Genomic DNA, 17,790 nt, shown 5'->3' on the forward strand with positions numbered 1-17,790 from the left:
TTCCTCTCCCAGAGACTCAATTCCCTTAAGAATGGAAACAAACAGCATTCTGGCTATTCTTATATTGTTCACAAGCCCTGTCCTCACCTAAAAGTCTGGAGGATACTGATACTAGGTGACATCAAGTCGCCTGGGTTGTGTGACCTATTGTTCACACATAGTAAGAGTTTTATCAAGGAAACAAGTCCAGAGGGACAGGGGTACACTTAGGGTCACTCCAAGAACCATCCCATCCTTCCCGATCTGGGACTCCTAACTCTGGCAGCCCCTTTCTTCCCAGAGTTGTTTTTTTTGCCCTTTGCAATAACTGAGTCACAGGGGCAACAGAGGTCTGGAGAGCCTGCACATACATGCTGCAAGCGGGAGTCTGGAGAAGCCAAAGACATAAAGCCACGTACACATTCCCTACCCATACTTCTTCAGCCCCTGTGGGCTGGAGTAGAGCCAAGCTGCAGCCACTCACAAAGCCAGGGTTCTGGCCAGCAGCCCAGGGTCTGGCCACTGACCACTGGGCCAGGATCTGTTCACCCGCTCCCCACCAAACCTTCAGTCCCAGGCTTCATGAGCTGACACCCTAGAGGTGGTGGTGAGAGGGACTCTGACCTTCTCCAAAGCCTCAGCCACAGACAAGAAAACAGGATTTTTAATCATTTTCTCAAACTGGAATGCCTGTTACTTTAGGAGTAAAAGAATTCATAGCCTGACCTGTGGTGGCGCAGTGGATAAACCGTCAACCTGGAAACACTGAGGTTGCTGGTTCAAAACCCTGGCTTGCCTGGTCAAGGCACATATGGGAGTTGATGCTTCCTGCTCCTCCCCCTTCTCCCTCTCTCCCTCTCTCTCTCCCCCTCCTCTCTAAAATGAAAAAAAAAAAAAAAAAAGAATTCATAGACAACACATAACACTGAGTATTAATTTTGTTCAGAGATTTAGAAAGGAAGATTTTTTATCCTTAAGCTTTTTGCACACCTGTGGGCAAAGAAAAGCTGGGCTGGAGCTGTGCCTTCAGCCTTTAACCCCAGACTCCCGAGAGTTAGAGTTCGCTGGCAGTAGAATATATGATTAAAGTTTGAGGAGCGCAGTTTTATTGATCCCACATCTGCCCCAACCCTCGGCCCTGGTTCTCTCAGAAGGCTCTGGGGTCAGTGTGATGAGGCGATGGCTGCTGTCTCCTTGTCCTTCTGCTCCAGGTGATAATGAACCTCAGGAAGTGCCCTTAGTCTCTCCGCAGCCTGAAAGGGGAAGAAGGAGGGTAAGAGCTGCCCAGAATGGTGGTATGGAGTTCAGAGTGCCTAGGAAAAACAAAAGAGGGCTTGTGGGACCAAGAGGCTGGTGATAAGGATGTTGGAACAATCAGAGGATGAAGGAGTTGAGCAGTCCTGAGTCCTTAGGAACGCCCAAGTTATGGGGGTTCTCAAGGTCATGATTGTTGGGATCCTTTGAGGAAATAGAAAAGAAAGGGAGACCCAGAGTGCTCTGAGTCCTGACCTGCTCAGGAGTGAGGTCCCTTTGCGCCTGGGCAAGCATTTCGTAGCCAACCATGAATTTCCGAACAGTAGCAGAGCGCAGGAGTGGAGGGTAATAATGAGCATGCAGCTGCCAGTGGTCCCAGTTGGCTCCGGTCTCTGATCCTGTAGGAGCTCCTGATAAGAAGGCAGAGATGGCTGGAAAGGGCCCTTCTTAGTTCTGGAGCCCAATCCCTACCCCTCAATCAGGCTAGGTACCTGAAAACTACATTCCCCAGTATTCTATGCCAGACAGCGGATCAGGCATTGGAAAGCACACTGGGACACATTTTCACCATGTTTCTGCTCCACCCTTAGTCCCAGCAATTCTGCTCTGAACACTTCCCCCCAGCAAGAGTTCCAAGGCCTGCTGGGGGTTGCAATCCACTTGGCTGGGCCACAGGAGCCCAGAAATGATACTGGGGCTAGATATGGGTGCTCAAAAAGCCTTACCATGCCAGCCCATGGAGTAGGGAAAGGATGTCTCAAATAGGTTGTCATACTTGGTCAAGAGCTTCTTCATAATGAAGGCTAGATCTGGAATCAAAGCTTGGCTCTCAGTCTGTGGCCTAGAAGTTGGCCCAATAAGAACAACCCCTATCCAGAGCCTGTCCCCAAAGTTCCAGTTGGGAGACTCACCATCTCGCTCAGCAGGGGTCAGCTCAGGCAGCCGCCGCACATGCCGACGGGGCAACAGCAGTGTCTGGAAGGGCCACACTGCCCAGAAGGGGACCAGCACTAACCAGTGCTCACTGGTTAGGACCAGACGTTCCTGAGCAGACCAAATGGAGATGAGGTCATCAAGGTGAGTGAGTAAGGGGTCAGCAAATAAACAAAGAAAGCAGAAGAAAAAGTATACTCAGAATCTTATGGATTCTCATCACCTTCACCATTATCACCTTAGTTTAAGTCACCATCACCTTTCCTTTAGATTACTGCAATGGCTCCTACCAAGTGTCTCTGCTACTTTCTTTTCACCCTTCTTCATACACCTCTGTTGTTTGGGGTCAGGTGAGGGACAAGGTCTAGCTTTCTCCCACCTTCCTGAGCAGTTCCTGGCGGCCATATTCCATTAACAGGGGCTCTCCATGCTGACTCTGGTAGGCTCGCTGAGATCGGTCTTCACGCTGAGCAATATCTGGCAGAAAACTGCTGGCCCATACCTATCAAGAAGTAAGAGAAAGAAAAATGGCAGGTCCTTCACTCCCAAGCCTCCACATCACTAGCATACTCCCTTTGTCCCATCTCTTACTCCAGTTCCCCTCTGCACAGTGCTAGCTTAGACTCAGCCTAGAAATGCACTGGAGCCTCTGACACACCTACCTGGCAGTGGGGGTGGGGGTTGGAACAGCCCATCATGGCTCCTTTGTTTTCAAAGATCTATCAAGTAGGGAAGTAGGGAGCCAAAAAGACACCAAGTCAACCCTTCCAAACCACACCCTGTGGAAACAAGAATGCCAATTCCCAGAACAAAAGCAGCACCGCCCCCTCTCTGCTCATCCAGGGGAGGGGGCAATTTCACAGACCTGCACCCAAGGGTACTGAGCACCCAGCTCCTCTGTGACTGCGGCCCACACATCGACAACAGCACGGATCTCAGGAATTGACATGAGTGGCAGCGTCATATCCGACCAGGGGTGGAAGCACAAGACCTTACTAAGTGGTGAGGGAGGGAGGGAGGGAGGGAGGGATGACAGAAATATAGGGTTTGGATGTGCTAGGGGCAAGGTCCAAACCCTGTACTCAATCTAGGCCCTGGATTGAAGGTTACAGGAGAGGAAATCCATAGTTACCAAACACCTCGAGCAGCCTCTGCTTGGAAAAGAGGGTGATCACTGGGACCTGAGACAAAGGAGATCACTCTCTGCAACAGAAGTCACTGCAAGGAGTCCAGCTTCCCTTCCCCCCAACAGCAGCTACAAACAATTACCTGGATTGGGAGCATCAGGCTGTAGAGCTGGGAAGTCATTGTCAAACAGGAAAGTGCCATGGTAGTGGGGATTCACCTACAGACAAGGATGGGCTAGAAGCATTTGCTGGCCCATACCACCAGTCATGTGGTGCTTCAATGGCTGGACAGGCTACAAGAGGGTGGGGAAGGCCCACTCTGGGGTCAAAAAGACACGATAAGATAGGACCCAGAAGGAGGTCCACTACCCTATGGGTGAGGGGTAGCTCTAAGGGGAAGCTACTTCCCCTGACCCAGCATACAGATGTAAGATCTAAAGGCTTACCTCTCCATTGGTCCGTGTGGCCCCAGGACACAGAGGGTTGTGGGGGTCATAGCGAGGCACTGTCTTCAGAAGTGAGGGCTCTATTTGCCCCTGCCAGGGCCGCTTCATGCGATGAGCTGACACCAACACCCACTCATCCTGTAGCGGGTTGTAGCGGATATGCTGATGCTCTGGGGGCAAAAAGCCATTATCAGTCAGCAAAGTTCTCCGTCCACCTCGTCAATGTGTCTCACCCACCAGCAGGCCCAAGCTCTGAGGCACCCTCTCGGCCCTGTCCATCTCCAGAGCTAAATAACCCGACTTGGGCTTTCCCAGCGTCAAATAGCCTGCTACCCAACACGGGTGTGTCTCTTCGCCGCTCGGGCCCGACCGGGTGGGCGCGCCCACCTGAGGGTACGGACGACAACTTCCTAAGGAAGGAGACGGCTCGGCTGCGCGTTCCAGCGAGTCCCGGGCGCCCTAAAGTTACCGCTTGCCAGGAAAGTCGTGGCGGTGGCTTCCGCCTCTGATGCCTGCTGGCGCTGCTCAGGACCCGATCCGCTGCGCGACATTAGACCACCTTGGGGGATCCTCCGGAGTTCTGTCCCGCCGCCTCTCACCCATCTCTGTCTATTCAACCCCGCCCGTACCCGATAATTGGCTAGCCTTCAGCACGTGACTGTCTGGGGGGCGGATCGGCCACCTGGGGGCGGGGCTCAGGACAACCTAGAACTTACAGGGCGACTTTGGAGACTTCAGGGTTGAAGTCAGTACCCTGGAAAAATCCTCTGTGAAAGCTGCTTACTGAAGATCCAGGACGCTGACAAGATTTTTTACTGCCTTCACTCATTCGTTTGGTCATTCGTTCAGCAAATATGTACTGAGCATCTACCCTGTGCTAGGCACCTAGGCTCCACGTGATGCAAAGTGATGCCCCTATGTGCACAAGTTAGGTATGGCCTCTGCCCTCCTAAATGGGATGAAAGTTATAGGCAAAGTAAAGGTATAGCTCTGGACCCACAATTACTTCACTTACCTGCTCAATGGCTATGGTGGAGGAGAGACAGACTTGGCGGGAGGGGTGATCTGCTTCAGATGAACCCCAACCTCAAGTATTAGCTGGAGGAGTGGGTACTACCCTATAACCATCCTCACCAGTCAGCAGAAACAGGTTTGGGAAAATAGAGCTAAGTAACTGAATAAAAAGAGCTATGAGCCTGACCTGTAAAGGTGCATTGGATAAAGCATCGACCATGAACGCTGAGGTCACTGGTTTAAAACTGTGGGCTTGCTCAGTCAAGGCATGTGTGAGAAGCAATTGCTACAAGTTGATGTTTCCTGCTCTTCCCCTCTTTTCTCTCTCTCTCCTCTCTTTAAAAGAGAAAAATCAAAAGGAGAAATGTACCCCCATGTTTGTGGCAGCACTGTTCACAATAGCGAAGATCTGGAAACAGCCCAAATGTCCGTCAGAGGACGAGTGGATTAAAAAGCTTTGGTACATATATACTATGGAATACTACTCAGCCATAAGAAATGATGACATCGGATCATTTACAATAACATGGATGGACCTTGATAACATTATACGGAGTGAAATAAGTAAATCAGAAAAAACTAAGAACTATATGAATCCATATATAGATGGGACATAAAAATGAGACTCAGAGACATGAACAAGAATGTGATGGCAATGGGGGTGGAGGGGTGGGGGGAGGGGGGAGGGGGGGAGGAAGAAGAGAGGGGGTGGGGGAGGGGAGGGGCACAAAGAAAACCAGATAGAAGGTGACAGAAGACAATTTGACTTTGGGTGAGGGGTATAAAAAAAAAAAGAAAAAGAAAAATCAGTAAATAAAATCTTTAAAAGGGGAGAGGGCTATGTAATAAACCTGACAAGTTCAGAGGCCTAACAAGTTCAGTGACTGAAAGTAACTACACAAGACGGTCTGATCACAAGTTCCTAACTGAACAGTTCATAGCAGGTAAGCATGTCCCAGGCCTACAGGTAAAGGTTGATCTTTACCTTAAGTGAGCTCTGTCCAATGTCCATATACATCAAGGATAACATATCTTTGAAATATCAGAGTAATTTTCTTTTCTAGACTCTTTGAAGGCATAACCACAGGCATGAGAGCATAAGACCACTGAACACCTCATGGTTATCTTGTTCCCGGAATACCATCTCTAAGCACTATAAATGTTAATTATTAACTATCCTGTACCCACCAATATAAAAGAAATATGTGTTTCTCCATTTTGCTTTTTATCCAGTCCTAGAGCTTTCCCCACTTTGCTTTCTCCTGCCTCCTTAATCTACCACCAATGTATTTAATGTAGCTTCCTCACATCTCTTCCCTTGATCCTAAATGCCTAAAAGGAGCTACAAAACTGCCATTCTCCAGAGCATTTTCTCAATCGTTGAGATTTTGCTTCCAAGTACATCCTCAAAATTAGGGTCAAACAAAGCCTTATAAAACTCTTCTATGAAAGGACTAATGAAATTATATATACATAACACATAGATACAGATAACAGGACAGCAAGTCCCAGAGGGGGAAGGAGGGAGTTAGGGGGAAGGGGGCAAAGGGGGTAAAATGGGGGACACAGGGGTAGGGGGTGAGGGTGTTATATTGAGTGGGACACTTGAATCCATGTTAATAAATTAAAATTAATAAAAATTTTTAAAAATTCTTTTAAAGATTTAGACATTCTTTTGTTACATAATTCTCTCTCTCTTTCATATGCACATACCAAAAGCACAAGAAGTGGGTAGGTAAGAGGGCTATAAGAAGTCTGAAAATGTAGGGAAGACAACATTATCAGTAGATGTAGCCACCATCTGTCTAGGTGGGATCAGGGGTGTTTACACCCCCATTCCCTTCTACAACTTTTCCTTGGATCAAACCAATAGGCTAACCTTAGAATAAAATTCAAATTAATTTCTCCCCTGGCACTTTTAAAGAGACATCAAAACATTGTCTGAACATCTTCCTCATTTCATAGTGGGAAACAGAGGCCTCAAGGTCACCCAAAGGACAAGTGTCCAAGCTAGAATTTACACTCAAATGTCTAGTCTCTTCCCTCTGTTCAGAATTACCCCTGAGAGTTTGGTGACACTCAACACGGAAAAATAGTAAACTAGAAGTTAGGGAGTAGCAAGGAGGCCCCTTTCCCCGAACCAGACCAGGCTAAGCCAGGTGTTTTGCAGCTCAGATTCAAAAACTAGGTCATTGGTCATTTATCTAATCTCTGCCCTAGGAACCTCTGACTAGAATCTGAAAAGGCCACCAGGTAGGGGGCAGGAAGCAGAGAGCTGAGAAATAGGGATGGGGTGTTTTACCTGTCCCACTAGCTGCCAATGGTGGGGAGTTGTAGGAAGGGAGGACAGAAGATCTACTTTTCTACTCTCTCAGCTGTTTTTGTTGTTTGAGTGACTGGATTTTGGAGGCAGCTCCATTTTCTCAAGGACACTAATGCTTCGCCTGACCAGGCGGTGGCGCAGTGGATAGAGCTTCGAACTGGGACGCAGAGGACCCAGGTTCCAGACCCTGAGATCGCCAGTTTGAGCACAAATTCATCTGATTTGAGCAAACCTCACCATCTTGAGCCCAAGGTTGCTGGTTTGAGCAAGGAGTCACTTGGTCTGCTGTTGCCCCATGGTCGAGGCACATATAAGAAAGCAATCAATGAACAACTAAAGTGTCGCAATGAAAAATTGATGCTTCTCATCTCTCTCCCTTTCTGTCTGTCTGTCCCCATTTATCTCTCCCTCTGAGTCTCTGTCAAAAAAAAAGAAAAAAGAAAAAAAGAACACTAATGCTTCAGTGACATTCCGAGGATCATGCCAACTAATTCCTGACCTCTTCAGAAATATCTCTTCAGTTGTATTGTCAAACCTCTCCTGTATCTGTGTCTCCCTAAGGTCACATTTTGGTGGAAGAGGAGAATGGCTGAGATAGGGCCTACCCAGCCCTTTCCCTCCAAGATCCCAGACGTGTGATCTCTTCTATGACATTTAGGGAAGGTGACTGTGACCCTCAGCCCTTTAATCTCCTTTCTTAGAACCCTCTTAAGGCTGTGGGAAGAAAAAATCTTTCCTCCACCCTTCTAAATTCTTCAAGCTGTTCTAATAAGCAAATCAACAAGAGACAGATTAACAAGAGAAAATAACCAACTTTAATTATATATGTACAGTCCTGGCAGGTTGGCTCAGCAGTACAGTGTCAGCCTGGTGTGTGGAAGTCCCAGGTTCAATTTCCAGCCAGGGCACACAGGAGAAGCACCCATCTGCTTCTCCACCCCTCCCCCTCTCACTTCTCTCTCTCTCTCTCTCTCTCTCTCTCTCTTCCCCTCCTGCAGCCATGGCTTGACTGGAGCGAGTTGGCCCGGGCCTTGAGGATGGCTCCATGGCCTCCGTTTCAGGCCCTAAGAAGGGCTTGGTTACTGAGCAGTGGAGTAACACCCGGGTGGACAGAGCATCACCGCCTGGTGGGCTTGCCAGGTGGATCCTGGTCAGGGCGCATGCAGGAGTCTGTCTCTTCGCCTCCCCTCCTCTATCTGAATAATAAATAAATAAATAATTAAATAAATAATTGCATATGTACATATGACATGAGAAAGTCAGAGACCCCCACATACGTGAGAGGCTCAGAGACAGAATGCTAAAAGGAGGTATATACAGCATTCTGAGCTAAGGATGAGGTAAGGCACCTTGGGTCTTGAGAGAGCAAGAAGGTCATTACAAGATAAAAGTAGATGTTCAGTAACTAGAAGTTTGCCCTGCCATATAAATAGGTCATGAAAAGTTATTTTTGGTAATAACTCTTATTACAGGCAAGGCCTCAAAGTTAAATTCCTCTAAGATTTTTTTTTTTGACAGAGACAGAGGGTCAGAGAAAGGGACAGACAGGAAGGGAGAGAGATGAGAAGCATCAATTCTTTGTTGCCACACCTTAGTTATTCAATGACTGCTTTCTCATATGTGTCTTGACCAGTAGGGCTACAGCAAAGCAAGTGACCCTTTGCTCACACCAGCAACCTTGGGGTCATGTCTATGATTCCATGCTCAAGCCAGCAACTCCACACTCAAGCTGGTGAGCCTGTGCTCTAGCTGAATGAGCCCACGCTCAAGTCGGTGACCTCTGTGTTTGGAACCTGGATCTTCCGCATCCCAGTCCAATGCTCTATCCACTGCACCATCACCTGGTCAGGCAGGGTTTTTTTCATTCAATATTATGTTCCTAAGGTTTATACCAGTATTTTTCAAATATATATTTTCTCTTTTTTTTAGGGGGGGACAGACAGGCAGGCAGGGATAGAGCTGAGAAGCATCAACTTGTCATTGTGGCCCTTTAGTTTTTTCATTGATTACTTTCTCATACATGCCTTGATCAGGGAGTTCCAGTTGAGCCAGCTCCTTGCTTAAGCCAGCAACCATGGAGTCATCTCTATGATCCCACACTCAAGCTAGTGTCCCTGCGCTCAAGCTAGTGAACCTGCACTCAAGCTAGTGAACCTGCACTCAAGCTGGTGTCCCTGCGCTCAAGCTAGTGAACCTGCACTCAAGCTGGTGACCTCAGGGTTTCAAACCTGGGTCTTCAGACGCCCAGGTCAATGCTCTATCCACTGCACCACTGCCTGGTCAGGCCAAATTTAAATTCTTTAAGGAAGAGGTAAAAGTTTTTTGTGAGTGTACAGAATCTTGATCAGCGCCAGTTCAAAATAATTCACATGCCAAAGTGGTATATTTTGGGGAGTCCTGTTCTGAACCTCTTCAAGGCCAAAAGGACACTTCAGGTTTTTTGTTTGTTTGTTTTTTAAACAGCGTGTGCTAGAAAAGTGTTCTAAAAACCTAATAGGGGAGCTGCAGACCGAGATAGCCCGAGAGATCTCTGAATGGAACAGGGTGGGCAGAGGCCAGATTTTTGGACTAGTCTCTGCTTTTCAAGGTTCTTAGAGAATGGTCAGCTCAGGAGTATCACAGAAGCCAGAGGCAATAAAAAAAAGGTTCCTCAATTCTGCAATCTCCTCCAGATAATCCCTTTTTTATCTTTCCATTCTTGGCCAAGTTTCTCAAAAAGCAGTTCAACTCTCAAGTCTCTACATTTAATGCATAGTACACTGTAACATGTCTTTTGCCCTGTATTAGTCAGGGTAAGTAATTTTAATTGTTGTAATAAACAACCCCCAAACTCAGTGGCTAAGCACCACAGTCCATTATGGGGGAGAAGGGGAGCTCTGTCCTATGCAGCACTCAGAATTTTCCATTAATTACTTAATTCAATATAACTATAATAATATATCAGAGAAGAGAAAGAATGTAAAAATTTCAGATTTTAGGCACCAGACCTGAAGGTGGTATACATAATTTCTGCCTATACTTCATTAGCTAGAACATAATCATCTGGCCTTAACCAATTACAGAGTAGACTGTGTAATGTAATCTGGCTGCATGCCCTTATTGAGAAAGCTAATGACCATTTCCCATAATTTTATTGGCAAGACTTCTCAATTATATTTGACTGTGCCATCCATTTCATTACTCTCATATGTGAGGCCATGCTCTTCCAGTTCTCTTGTGTTTTACTTACGTAGCTAACACATATGATACTACATGCCAGGTATTAATTACTTTATAAATATTAACTCATTTAATCTTCATCACAAAGAAGGTATGTACTATGAGGTAGGTACTTTTTATTCATTCCAATTTACAGATAGGAAAACTGAGTCACAAAGAGTTTAAGTAACTTGCTCAAGATCACACAACTAGTAGGTGACAGCAGCCAGGTTTTTAGTCCAGTCAATCCAGCTCCACTTTCTTTCTTTTTTTAAAAAAATTTTATTTATTCATTTTAGAGAGGAGAGAGAAAGGGAGAGAGAGAGAGAGAGAGAGAGAGAGAGAGAGAGAGAGAGAGAGAGAGAAGGTGGGGAGGAGCTGGAAGCATCAACTCCCATATGTACCTTGACCAGGCAAGCCCAGGGTTTCAATCCGGCGACCTCAGCATTTCCAGGTCGACGCTTTATCCACTGCGCCACCACAGGTCAGGCCTCCACTTTCTTTCTTAACCACTGCACTGTGCTGCCTCTTTTCTCTCATTTCTATTCCTTTATCACTCCCCTGCCATAACTTTCAGTTGGTTACATGAGACTCCTCTCACATTTTGTGCTACACAAGGAAGAATAAATTGTAGGCATTGAAGACCCATGCTGTCTCTCTCTTCAATGCCTTTGCTCTTGGAGTAGGTCTCAATGCTGGAATGCCCTTCCCTTCCCATCTCTCTCTCTTTCTCTCTCTCTTTAAATTTATTTATTGATTTTAGAGAGAGAGAGGGAGAGCAAGAAACATCCATCAATTTATTGTTTCACTTATTTATGCATTCATTGGCTGATTCCTGCATGTGCCCTGACCGGGGATCGAACCCTCAATCATGGTACATCCGGACCTTCCCATCTCTCTTAAAGCTACTGCTCAGATGTCACCGCCTCCTGAAAGCCTTCCGTAACATCAGGAGATTCTAATGCAGCCCTTCCATCTTCTGGGCTAACAAAGGCGGGCCTTAAGAATTACAAATCCAGGAAGGCTCTGCTTCCGGGCTGACCTGTTTCACCAGTCAGTGAGGCCAGGGAGGTATTCTTTCTGAGTTTCACCGCCAGCAACCCTTAGCCCCACGTAGGATGGCGCTCAGACAGACCCTACCTTGACGTCTTAATACTGAGCAGCTAGAAGAGCTTGGAACTGCCCCATTTACTTTCTGCGCGCGGCGCCGCCTCACCCCCTTGGCCCTCCCTGCTCCCCCATGAGGAAATGGTACAACCCGAGGGGCGGTGCCCGGGTGCCCGAACAGTTCCGATTGGCCAGGGAGAGCCGTCTGGCGGTGGCGGGGTAACGAGTCCTGGACCGCGCGCTACTGGCTTTGAGGCAGTGGGAAGCGTAACTTCGGGCTCCGGGTTTCTTCTGCGCTGCGTTGCGTCTCGATTCCCGCAGGGATGCAGTGGGCCGTGGGCCGGCGGTGGGCGTGGGCTGCGCTACTTCTAGCTGCCGCGGCCGTGCTGGCCCAGGTGGTCTGGCTCTGGCTGGGCACGCAGAGCTTCGTCTTCCAGCGCGAAGAGATCGCTCAGCTGGCGCGGCAGTACGCGGGTGAGCCGGCGAATGAACGGATGGAGGGCTGGGAAGGCCCGGGCCGAGCTAGGGGTTCCGGGTGCGTCGTTCCCCAGATTAGGACCTGTGTTGTTCCTAATTGTGTTACTCCTCTGCCCCCGCCAGGGCTGGACCACGAGCTGGCCTTCTCTCGGTTCATTGTGGAGCTGCGGCGGCTGCACCCAGGCCACGTGCTGCCTGACGAGGAACTGCAGTGGGTGTTCGTGAACGCGGGTGGCTGGATGGGCGCCATGTGCCTTCTGCATGCCTCACTGTCCGAGTACGTGCTGCTGTTCGGCACTGCGCTCGGCTCTGGCGGCCACTCTGGTCAGTGCTGGCGGCGGGCCGGACTGGGAGGCTGGGGCTGTACAAGGGCCCATGCCCTCCTTTCTGTTTGGCCAGGCCATGTGATGGCGCGGATACCCTGATATTCGGTGTCCATCTGATTGTCCTGCAGGACGCTATTGGGCTGAGATCTCGGACACCATAATATCTGGCACATTCCACCAGTGGAGAGAAGGCACTACCAAAAGTGAGGTCTTTTACCCAGGTGGGTAGGAAAGTTCTGTCAGAGAAGGGAGTCCCTTCATTTTGGGATGCCCATAGTTTGGGGAGAGAGCCATGGCATGGGAAAGTGGTGCGTTGAGGGTCCCTATCCTTGGCTCCCTTACCCCCTAGATAAGCTACAGGTGTTTGGGTGCAGGGCTGAGGGCCCCTATTGTTTTCCATGGGAAAAAAAAACATAACAGCTTCCTGTTAATGTCTGATTTTTATCTAAGACACTGTTTTTTACTCCTCCTATATTCCAGCAATTGTTGGGGAGGCAGTTGGGTAATCAAAATGCTCTCATATCCCCAAAAGCAAGACAGACTTGTTTTCCTTTTTTATAATGAGTAAAAGTAGAGGTTTAGGCTTCCAACTAAGTTTGAGGTTGAGTGTTACAAGCACAGCAGGCATTGTAGTTAAAGGTACATTTCTCAGAAAGCCTCACAAGTTGTATAATCACCCTCTCTATCTAACATGGACCCAGCCGAAGTTTAGCTAAATTTCTGCTTGACATGACTGAGGCTTAGGAATGCAGACTTCCAAAACTCCTGTACAATGACCCATGGTCAAGTGAACTGCTCCTCCATGGCTTCCCCAAAAATGAGGACATGACCCAGGTAATGAATGCCACAGAGGAAAATTTAGGAGTCATTCTTGGCCTCTAATCCCTCCAGATAGGCGAACTGGCCAGTGAAATCAGGCCTTTTCCTTTCCTTAAGCTCTCTCTTCATCCCCTACCCACTAGATAGCCTATGGGCCAGGAAGATGGCAGCAATAGAAGGGCAGGGCTAGGCTCCTCATGTGGATGCTCCCTGTCCCCCAGGGGAGACAGTGATACATGGTCCTGGTGAGGCAACGGCTGTGGAGTGGGGGCCAAACACATGGATGGTGGAGTATGGCCGGGGTGTCATCCCATCTACCTTGGCCTTCGCGCTGGCTGACACAATCTTCAGCACCCAGGATTTCTTCACCCTCTTCTACACTCTTCGCGCCTATGCCCGAGGCCTCCGGCTTGAGCTCACTACCTACCTCTTCGGCCAAGAACCCTGACCAGCCAGGCCTAAAGGAGGACCTGTGGATGGCCAGAAGCGGGCAGACCCGCACACATCCCCTCGTTGGAGCCTATGTGAAAAGACAAACCTACTTACAATACAGATATTGAGTTTCTGGTACACAAGCAGGGACACACATGCTTATACCACCAAACATAGAGACCTATGGGAAATACGGGACACACACTCAGATACTGAATCCCATGTGTACAGCAACATCATGCATTCACACCCATCTAAAGAGGGAGCACCATGTATATCAAGGCATCCAGTCATGTTCAAACATAACACAAGCTTGACTCATCAACTCAGACCTTTCCAGACCTTCCCTACCCTGTCATGGCTCTGGGGTTAGGGATGGAGGTGGGTATACACTCTGCTTGGGTCTGACCCCTCAACCCAGCAGCACTTGGGGAAGAGGGTGAGGAAGAAGGGGAGTTGCCTTCATCAGAAGCCCCCTTCACCTGCAGCTGTGATGCCCTTTCCCTTGATTTCCCTGTCCTCACCATATGCCTTACCCCTGCTCTCTATTCCCCTGCTATGCAAGTGCCCTCCTGGCCTGTCCCTCACCCTCTCAGCAACCAAGTCAGCAGGGGAATCAGAAGAATGTGGAGAATGCTGAGATCAAGGTCCCTTTTATCCTAGAGAGAAGGCCTTTTCTGCATACACGCACACACACCCATCATAGCTTTCAGACACTGCCTTTGCTGCATTTCTGTCCATCTGTCTATGTTAATAAAGATCTGTCGAACAGTTAGTTCCATTTCTTTTTTATCTGAGCAGCAGAAAAACATGCTAACTCATGAGAAGCATCAAGAAGGCCTCTCTGAGTTTATAAGACAGTGGCTGTATGTACTTTAGAGTGCCCAAGAAGAAAACAGTCCTGGGAATCTTGTCCTGATGGCCACGAGATGGCAGTGTGCATCCACTTTTGAGCAGAAAGAGGCCTAGTCATTCCCCATCTGCTTTTTTGTGTTTGTTTCCAGCATACCTTGTCAAGCTCCAACAACAGGAGTTTCTCTCCAGTCTTCCTTCTCCAGGACCCCTCACTTCTGTGGATGCTCCCAGGTGGGCAGCAGACACACCATCTGGTGGTGTCTGAGTTAGATGGGGCTGGAACTAGTGTGAGGCAAGAGAGGTCCCTAAGGCGAACTCCCAGGGACTCTCAAGGTCGCTACACTTGCCCTTTTAAAATTTTGTGCCCTATTTGCATCACTGTCTCCTTCTAGCCCTGCTCTGAGGGTAAGGCCAGACCACTCTTAGTATTGCTGGTATATTAAAAATGAAAGGTGCATGGTTTCAAAAAAATAAAGTTGACATTCCAATGAAAAAAAGCTATAGGAGACTGTGTATAACCATTTGTAAGTGACATCACAACTAAATTTGTGGCTCTGAATGAATGTGAGGCCCAGGCAAGATGGCCATCTTGATACACCATATTGGTCAGGACAGATTCCGGCAGGGGCTTCTCCATAGATCATGTGTTGCAAAGTCAAGCCACAAGTACTCCCACCCTGTAACCCAGCTCTGCCTCAAGGCTCATCCTACACCTATCAGAAATGCCCCAACTCCCCTGTCATCCCTTTCTCCCTTCCACATAGGAACTAGTCCCAGGGTCCTCTTCCATCTCTTGCAAAGCCCAGAATTATTCTCAACTTTTCATTTGATAACAATTACTCAAGGCCCTGGCCAGTTGGCTCAGCAGTAGAGCGTTGGCCTGGCATGTAGAAGTCCCAGGTTCGATTCCCCGCCAGGGCGCACCATTGGAGCAAGGTTGGCTCAGGCGCTGAGGATGGCACCATGTCCTCTGCCTCAGGCGCTAGAATGGCTCAGGTTGCAATGGAGCATCACCCCCTGGTGGGCATGCCAGTGGATCCCTATCGGGCACATGTGAGGGTCTGTCTGCCTCCCTGCTTCTCACTTCAGAAAAAAACAAAAAACAATCATTCTTAAAAACTTGGATTCTGCCTGACCTGTGGTGGCACAGTGGATAAAGCATCGACCTGGAATGCTGAGGTCGCAGGTTTGAAACCCTGGGCTTGCCTGGTCAAAGCACATAGAGGAGTTGATGCTTCCTGCTTCTTCCCCCTTCTCTCTAAAAATGAATAAAATCATATATATATATATATATATATATATATGGACACTTGGGTTCCAGTACACTACTCCTTTGCTTGATTTTTTTTTTTTTTTTTTTTTTACTGATTTTAGATAGAGAAGGCAGGGGGAGGAGCGAGAAGCAATTGCATCTCACATGTGCCTTGACTGGGCAAGTCCTGATTTTGAACCGGTGACCTCAGCATTCCAGGTTGACACTTTATCCACTGCACCACCATGGGTCAGTCTCCTTTGCTAGATATTAACTTTCAACCTCTGTTGACTTTCCAGGACTTAACCTTCAAACTTCTTTCTACACCCTACCCAGGTGATCTCAATTATTTCAAGACTTTAAATAACATCTATATGTCTCCCCCACCACCAGTTTTATTGAGATATAATTGATAAAACATTAGGGTGTATAACATAGTGATATACGTATATATTATGGAATGATTACCACAATAAGTTTAGTTAACCTCTAGAACCTCTCATAGAAATAAATTTTGTATAAGAACTTTCAAGATTGACCTGACCAGGCAGTGCAGTGGATAGAGTGACGGACTGGGACATGGAGGACCCAGGGTGGACACCGAGGTCACCAGGTTGAATGCAAGCTCATCCGGCTTGAGCACGAGGTTGTAGGCTCTAGCCCAAAGGTCTCTGGCTTGAATCCAAGATCACTGGCTCTGCTGTAGCCCCTTGGTCAAGGCGCATATGAAAAAGCAAGCACTGAGCAACTAAGGAGCTGCAACGAAGAATTGATGCTTCTTATCTCTCTTCCTGTCCGCCCCTCTCTCTGACTCTGTCTCTATAAAAAAACAACAACAACCACACAACAAGAAGCAAAAAAGAAGTTTCAAGATTTTTTTTTCTTTTTTTTTTAGTGAGAGGAGGGGAGGCAGAGACACTCCTGCATTTGCCCAGATGGGGATCACCCGTTAAACCCACTAGAGGGCAATGCTCTGCCCTTCTGGGGCCCTTGCTCCATTGCAACTGGAGCCATATTTTTAGCACCTGAGGCAGAAGCCATTGAACCATCCCCAGAGCCTGGGGCCAGCTTACTGCAATGGAGCCATGGCTGCAGGAGGGGAGGAGAAGAGAGAGAAGCGAGAGGGGGAAGGGGGAGAAGCAGATGGGCACATCTGTGTGCCCTGGCATGGAATCAAACCAGGACATCCACATACTGGGCAGATGCTCTACCACTGAGTCAACTGGCCAGGGCCTCAAGATCTATACTTCTAGCAATTTTCAAATATGTGATGTTAACTATAGTTACTATTCTGGACATTACCTTTCCAGGACTTATTTCTCTTATAACTGGAAGTTTGTACCTTTTGACCACCTTTACCCAAATCACCTACATTGGGCCTCTGGCATTTATCAATCTGTTCTGTTTCTAAGAGGTTTGTATGTGAGTGTTTAGAGTCCACAAATAAGTGAGAACATAAAATATTTCTTTCTGACTTCACCTAGCATAATGCCCTCAAGGATAAATGGATAAAGAAAATGTGATTTATAATGGGATACTATTCAGCCAGTAAAAAAGGAAATCCTGCTATTTGCAACAACATGGTTGGACCTTGAGGACCATCTATATCTGGTCTCGGCTAAACCTCTTCTCTGAGCTCCAGATATCAGCTTCATATATCTGACAACCAACATCTCCACCTGGTTGTCCAATTGGCACCTCAAACTTAAAATGTCTAACATAAACTGATTTTCCCCAATTTTGTACCTCCTGCAGTCTTTTCTGTCTAAGTTAAAGATAATCTCCATTTACCCACCTGTCCAGGCCAAAAGCCATGGAGTCATCTTGGATACCTCTTATTCTCACACCCCATATTCAGGGCATCAGCAGATCCTATCAGTTTTATCTTTGTTTATTCATTGTAGAAAGGAGAGAGACAGAGACAGACAGAGAGAGAGAAGGGGGGAGGAGCAGGAAGCATCATCTCCCATATGTGCCTTGACCAGGCAAGCCCAGGGTTTTGAACCGGCGACCTTAGCATTTCCAAGTCGACGCTTTATCCACTGCGCCACCACAGGTCAGGCCCAGTTTTATCTTTGGAACATCCAGAATCTAACCACCCCTTATCATCTCCACTGTTGCCATCCTGGTCCAAGCTATCAGCTCTTTCCTGGATTAGTGCAATGGCTTAATTAGTCCTCATGCTTGCATGCTGTGTGGAGCATCCACTACACAATAGCCAGACCCAGCCTTTCACTCCTCAGACACT

At 47.8% G+C, this 17,790-nt stretch overlaps 2 protein-coding genes across 4 annotated transcripts; one reads left to right on the forward strand and one right to left on the reverse strand.

Moving 5' to 3' along the window:
* Positions 1–1,062: 1,062 nt before the first annotated feature.
* GALT (galactose-1-phosphate uridylyltransferase) lies at positions 1,063–4,357 on the reverse strand. Of its 3 annotated transcripts, none has more exons than XM_066256869.1 (11): positions 4,209–4,357; positions 3,740–3,909; positions 3,436–3,511; positions 3,299–3,347; positions 3,032–3,161; positions 2,829–2,885; positions 2,546–2,668; positions 2,145–2,277; positions 1,959–2,042; positions 1,489–1,643; positions 1,063–1,232 (listed from the first exon to the last, which is right to left on the reverse strand). In XM_066256869.1, exons 1-11 carry the CDS (start codon positions 4,288–4,290, stop codon positions 1,143–1,145), a joined length of 1,149 nt encoding a protein of 382 aa, XP_066112966.1. In that variant the 5' UTR covers positions 4,291–4,357; the 3' UTR covers positions 1,063–1,142. The 3 variants fall into 3 exon arrangements, with proteins under 3 accessions (XP_066112966.1, XP_066112968.1, XP_066112967.1); XM_066256871.1 differs by having other exon boundaries at positions 4,216–4,353; XM_066256870.1 differs by having other exon boundaries at positions 4,127–4,351.
* Positions 4,358–11,592: 7,235 nt separating this feature from the next.
* On the forward strand, positions 11,593–14,210 carry SIGMAR1 (sigma non-opioid intracellular receptor 1). The gene is made up of 4 exons (XM_066256872.1): positions 11,593–11,855; positions 11,982–12,182; positions 12,313–12,405; positions 13,225–14,210. The coding sequence occupies exons 1-4, from the start codon at positions 11,705–11,707 to the stop codon at positions 13,449–13,451; spliced, it is 672 nt and encodes a 223-aa protein (XP_066112969.1). The 5' UTR covers positions 11,593–11,704; the 3' UTR covers positions 13,452–14,210.
* The last annotated feature ends 3,580 nt before the right edge of the window (positions 14,211–17,790 follow it).

This window comes from Saccopteryx bilineata, chromosome 2 (genome assembly GCF_036850765.1).
Source record: "Saccopteryx bilineata isolate mSacBil1 chromosome 2, mSacBil1_pri_phased_curated, whole genome shotgun sequence".
Lineage (NCBI taxonomy): Eukaryota > Metazoa > Chordata > Mammalia > Chiroptera > Emballonuridae > Saccopteryx > Saccopteryx bilineata.